Source organism: Lactuca serriola, chromosome 8 (genome assembly GCF_051521515.1).
Source record: "Lactuca serriola cultivar US96UC23 chromosome 8, Lser_US96UC23_V15, whole genome shotgun sequence".
NCBI lineage: Eukaryota > Viridiplantae > Streptophyta > Magnoliopsida > Asterales > Asteraceae > Lactuca > Lactuca serriola.
This window is the reverse complement of record NC_136415.1, coordinates 5,550,498-5,556,441: the sequence shown is the minus strand read 5'-3', so window position 1 is coordinate 5,556,441 and position 5,944 is coordinate 5,550,498. Positions and strand designations below refer to the sequence as shown.

The 5,944-nt window shown below is 36.8% G+C and overlaps 2 protein-coding genes across 2 annotated transcripts; both read right to left on the bottom strand.

Moving 5' to 3' along the window:
- Positions 1–2,126, bottom strand: LOC145069722 (plasma protein). The gene is made up of 7 exons (XM_079016671.1): positions 1,863–2,126; positions 1,557–1,658; positions 1,356–1,470; positions 1,031–1,146; positions 718–909; positions 478–620; positions 1–350 (listed from the first exon to the last, which is right to left on the bottom strand). The coding sequence occupies exons 1-7, from the start codon at positions 1,985–1,987 to the stop codon at positions 169–171; spliced, it is 975 nt and encodes a 324-aa protein (XP_078872797.1). The 5' UTR covers positions 1,988–2,126; the 3' UTR covers positions 1–168.
- Positions 2,127–3,938: 1,812 nt separating this feature from the next.
- LOC145066602 (uncharacterized) lies at positions 3,939–4,400 on the bottom strand. Its single transcript, XM_079013897.1, has one exon. It carries the CDS (start codon positions 4,398–4,400, stop codon positions 3,939–3,941), a length of 462 nt encoding a protein of 153 aa, XP_078870023.1.
- Between the last annotated feature and the right edge of the window lie 1,544 nt (positions 4,401–5,944).

Genomic DNA, 5,944 nt, shown 5'->3' with positions numbered 1-5,944 from the left:
TGCAATAAAAGATATTTATGTTCCATTAACATCAGTCTTCGGTCTCAGTCCAAAAACAAGAGTAATTTACATATAAACCCCTCCAATTCCAAGCAACATCTTAGACTCATACTTTCAAAGTAAACAAAGCAAGTTTAAAATCAACATTAACCACAACAGAAAAGTTGTTTAAGGGCTTAGAGACATGGACATGATGGAGGAGAGTTTGATTTTTTGAAGTTTAGCATTGTCTTGTTGCTGAAACAAAACCTCTGTACTTGATCTCACTGTTACCTCATTCAGCTCTGAACTTGAATTCCCTTCACTCCTGTAATCCCGTGGTGCATATAGAACTTGAAGCTTTGAATGAGCTGCATTTGGTTACAGCATTATACTTTCAAAAATGGTAGATGACAGTGTTATAATAATAAATTTTTTTAAAAAAAAATCAATGAAAGTACATTGATATTTGAGATAGAGAAAGAAACAGGTAAGTACCTAAACCAAACATGCTTGTTTTCTGGATGATCATTCTGCTAACTTTTGATCTCTTTATATTTCTTAACAGCACAATATCATCTTGCTTCCCTTTGAATTCCAGAAATTCTCCTAACAGTTGCTTGTTGTTTTTTAGCTCCAACCTGCACAAAAAACGAAATAAATACTTAAAATATAAACAACTAACTAACTAACTAAATACAGAGATTAAAAGATGTTGGAAACATTTGAATATAATACCTATCCCACATTGGAGCAGTGCTGAGAATAAAACCAAGATTCTGTTGAAAAGATTCCTGCATTTCTTTTCTATCACTACGTAAAGGTAAAGCACCCTTAATCCAGCCAGATATACTCTTTTTTTCTGGTTTTAATTCTGACCATTGTTCATGTGTCACAACTTCAGGTGGAAAGTAATCTAAATGAATGGTGCTGGAAGGAGAAATAATCGTTGAACATTAGTTATTTTAACAAAATATATCATAGTAAAAAGCAACATTTACAATTATAAAAGGAAATTGAAGTTAGAAGAACAGAATGTTTTAGTTTGTACCGAAAGTCTGGGTTAGGGCACACAATCTTGAATGACAAATATCCATCTGGGAGAGTGATTCCCCTTTGTTCAAGATAAGACTCAAGAACTGCAACTTGTCTTTTGGCCTCCACAATCTATTACAAATCAAAAAATAATAATAATAATGCTGAAATACTTCAAATAATAGAGGCATTGATAACATTAAGAAAAACTACATATATTATAGACTCAATCCAACACTAAATTAGTAAGTAGAGTAAACTGCAACCATAAACTTGGGATGACATCATCATTAGTTGATGCAACAGCTTAAAAACAATCTAATAGAAGAAAAAAAAATTACCGGATCCGGAAGGCGCTCTGTTTTGTGCTTGGAACCACCGGTGCAAACCCAAGTTCCATCCCCATCAACAGATACAATTCCAGATGCATTTATCACAGAAACAACCACCGCTTCCCTGAAATAAGATCATATTTACATCTAACATTCTTTTAGGGAGCAAATAACTGCAATACATGAGCAGAGAGGAGAGATGAAAGTTACCCTTTGGTGACGAGGACCAAATCAATATTCTGTCGAGAAGCAGTATCAGGGTCTGGAATACGAAGCCCAACATAAGCTTTGCCACCATACAGAGCTTGAAGCCTACAAGTGCAGTTTGTATACATAAGTAAAATCCATATGGGAAATAATGGAGCTGAAATTGATAGGTATAGTCATATAGTTGAATTAGGTAAAGCGTGGGTGCTTTTCGTGATTTTGGTATTCACGCTCTTATCTTATAAGATAATGAAATTGAAAGGTATGCGATGGGGGAAAAGGGTGGATGATAGTGATTATAGATGATACCTATCGGCGACGGCGAAGAGTGCATTGGAACCGCTGGAACCAAAATCAATGTGCTCTTCCTCATCGGAGAAGAAACGGCGTACCAAGCGATAGATCACCAGACCAAATATGATCTCTACCCACATCACTGATCACTATGATACCCTGTGTCGCTTACTCGCAGAAATTTCGCAAGGAAGATTGATGAGTGGCGACTAGGGAGGGTGTGAATATGAGTAAAGTACAGGAAGCTTTAAAAAAGATGAACCAATTTACTCAAAAATCAAACGTCGAATGGGGAATTTCTTGGATGGTCGTGAACCGTGTGAAGGAACCTGGTGTACAATCATCCGGCCGTCTAATTAATTCGAATTTAGGCTGATCACAAAATTACCAAAACGCAGGCTACATTAACAAAAATAGTGGGTAGATTCTATATTTTTGTTTTTTGTTTTTTTTTAATTTAAAACTTAGGAACGTATCGATCAGTTTTTTTTGTAATGTACGGTGGGTTGTGAAAATAGAACGTTATCATGGACAATATGTTGTTATTTTCGGTTAAAAAATGCAACTACGTTGCTATTATATACAAGTTTGTATATCGGCAGTAGTTCCAGAAATATCCAGATGGTTTCCATTTATCGTAGCATCATGTTCAGATGAATAAGATTGTCTTTTTTTATCATAAGTGTGTAGATTCTATACTTTTGTTTTTTGTTTTTTTTTTTAATTTAAAACTAGGGAAGAACGTAGAGTGACTTTTTTTAATGTTTGGTGGGTTGTGAAAATAGAACGTTATCATGGATAATGTGTCGTTATTTTCGGTTAAAAAAATGCAACTACGTTGCTATTATATACAAGTTTTTACATCGACAATAGTTCCAGTATCGAGATGGTTTCCATTTATCATAGCATCATGTTCAGATGAATAAGATTGTCTTTTTTTACCTGAAACATGATGGGCTTTGAGCATTACATCAATTATATGGTACACATGCAAACCCTAAAGTTTTGGATCCAGGTTTCTCTAATTGTACATGCAAATCATCCAAAACTTGTAAACCCTAATATTAGCATACAAAAATCGAAATCAATAACTAAAACAAGTTTAGATTACTACCTTTCAATTGTAGCAATAATCTTCAACCCTTGAGAGCTTTAGTATCACAAGTGTAATGCCTCTAATCGATCACAAACACCAAGGCAAGTTGGATGATCTTTGGAGAAAGGGGAAGGAGGCACAAAATCGGCTTTAGATCTCTAGGATTCTCAGTACAAGAAGTCTCCTCACCCAACATGCGTTAAATGTCAAATTTTGAAGATAAGCCCATCCGCTCAAGACGAAGTCGTTTATTGAAGATTCATCAAGTTTATCTTGAAGCTGTGAAGAAATCAAAGATAAACGCTGAAGCCAAGCTCCCAATGAAGATTGACAAGAAAATCCAGCTACATTTTAGGAGGAGTTTGTTGGGTCAATTAGAAAAGAAAGTTATAAACTAGGGGAGAGATTGTTGGGTCAAAAATATGATTTATACTTTACTTTTCTAAGCATTTATTATTTTTATTATTTGAGCCGAAAATAGTATTGGAATATTTGTAGTTTGGACCGAAAACCCATATGTTTTCGGTCTAGCATTGGGTTTAGGCCTTGAGCTTGTGGCCCATATATATATATATATATATATATATATATATATATATATATATATATATATATATATATATATAGGTGTAATGGGCGAGGAGTGCATGAGTGCAAAGGAGCTTAAGTGTGTGTATTCCAAGGTGTTTTAGTGAGAGAAAGTTTGAGAGAAGAGATGAACTTTAGTGTGTGTTAGTGTGTGTGAATCTTGTATCTGGATCTTCATTCTAATCAAATCATACAAGACTCGTTATCTTCTTCTTCTCCTTCTCTTCTATTTTGATCTGACATCATCCGTTTGATTGGGATTCCGCCAGTGACGGAACCAAAAACTTTGGCTAGGGGTAGCACAAAAAAATCCCGATAAAAGATAATAAGATAATTTTATTAATTACGGTTTCATTAGAAATAACAAACTAGCGCAAAAGTCTTATATAATTACATTTTTAAAGTTGTCATCTACGATTACTCATTTTCCGAAAGCGCTCTATCACTCGTTCAATCTTAAAATCCATAAGTGCTTCTTTTTCTACATTACAAATTAAAGCATCATTCAAAAAATCATCACCCGTTTTATTACGTAAGTCGGTCTTCAAGAGCTTCATTGCGGAAAAACATCTTTCAACGGTTGCGGTTGCGGTTGCAACAGGCAAAACCAAACTCAACTTTAATAACCTATAAACCAAAGGAAAAGAAAGGTGTTTTCCGATTTTCACCATCAAACGAGAAAGGTCCGCAATTCCCTTCAAATTAGAAAATCTCTCATCATCAATCAAAGAGTGATAATAGTTTTCAAGTTGACCATCAAGATACACCCTTTCCGAATCATTAAAATCAGTTTTGTACAACTCACTTAGTTTCACCAACTTTGATTTGTCAACCATAGAAAATGCATTACAAGGACTCAAAGCCGCCATGTATTCAAGCAAATCGGTGCTCACTTCACTAAAACGGTCCCCAAATTCTTGAATTTGCATATCCAAAACCGTGTTGAAAATATCATGTAATGACCCAAAAATCACGACTAAAAATTTCTTGTAAAACATTACTAAAACCATATTTATAAAAACGTATCATAAGTCATAACATAATTTTCGAGTATTAAATTCAAAACATAATCTCATTATCAGAGTAAAACATTCCCCAGGCTAACTGACTATGGTGTGTGCACTGCAACATCTCCGAGCTCCTCTTTTGAAAACTGCATACCTGAAACCAAAATTGAAAACTGTAAGAACGAAGCTTAGTGAGCTCCCCCAAACTACCACATACCATACAACAACATATAAAGCACATACTGGGTTTTGCCCACTGCATCGGACCGAGGTCCGGACTAACTGGGGCCTTGCCCCCTGCATCGGACCGAAGTCCGGACTAACTGTGTCGGACCGAAGTCCGGAACTAACTGAACAAAGCATAACATAAACATATCAACTAGCATGAATACACATATACTGCATGCTGCATCGGGTCGTAGCCCGGAACACATAACACATAAATCCTGTTTGAGCCACGAAGGCATCAAACATACTAACTACTGCATCGGACCGAAATCCGGAAACTACTGCTAGCTAAACGTGTCGGGATTGTGGCCTTAGACCCGTTCCTACTGGAAGGAAACTCACCTCGTGATGCTGACTGCTAAACTCCTGAATGAGAAATCCCCGACTGCTGCTCCGGCTGCTTCCCAACTATCATGGGAAATAAAATACTAAATCAGAATAGGGATTCTCCTATGGGTAAAATGACCATTTTACCCCTATTATGGCATGGGTCACAACATGGCCCAAAAACCCTCAATTCCTTCTAAGCCTATCCATGGCCCCACTAAAGGCCCACTAATGGCCCAATTTGCTCCATTGGGCCCAAATCCCTTTATTGGACCTTACTCAAGCCCAATGCTAAATCCTTGGTCCTTAGCAACTGAATTATGATGGCCCAATAAGGCCTAAGGACCCTAAGTCTCAACTCAGCCCACACTGAGGCCCAAAATGCAATAAGCCCAACTGACTGCGTTACGCAGGGCATACTCTAATGTACGCTTAGCGTACTGGCCTGCTAGAGAGTAAGCAGGGCGTACCTGCAATTACGCTCGGCGTACTCATTCTGTTAAGACACTTTCCATTAAGTGCTTAATACTCTGAATCAAGAGCCATAAACTTAGATCTTGATCTTATTCCATGCCCTAATCCATAAAGTTGCTTATTTTATGGCTTCCATGACTTACATAAGTCCTAACTCCAAAACCCATGTTCTAATTCCATGAAAGAAGGTCTTAACTCATGCATGAACTCATTTGGACCATAAAGATCAGAACTTTATTGCTTATGGGACTCATATGACTCCAAGGGAGGCAACCCTAGTCCTAAAAACGGGCTTAAGTCATAAAGTCCCAATCTTGGGACCAAAAAGGTCCATAAACTTGTACTAAGGAGATCTAAGAGGTTAATCATCAAGCTCA

Bases quoted from the DNA above. Each gene is read 5' to 3' on its own strand.
- LOC145069722 (XM_079016671.1), bottom strand. From the start codon at position 1,987: ATGTGGGTAGAGATCATATTTGGTCTGGTGATCTATCGCTTGGTACGC. The intron at 1,659-1,862 runs GTATCATCTATA...CTGCACTTGTAG, and splicing joins CTCTTCGCCGTCGCCGATAG to GCTTCAAGCTCTGTATGGTG. The intron at 621-717 runs GTATTATATTCA...TTTTTTGTGCAG, and splicing joins ACTGCTCCAATGTGGGATAG to GTTGGAGCTAAAAAACAACA.
- LOC145066602 (XM_079013897.1), bottom strand. From the start codon at position 4,400: ATGGCGGCTTTGAGTCCTTGTAATGCATTTTCTATGGTTGACAAATCA.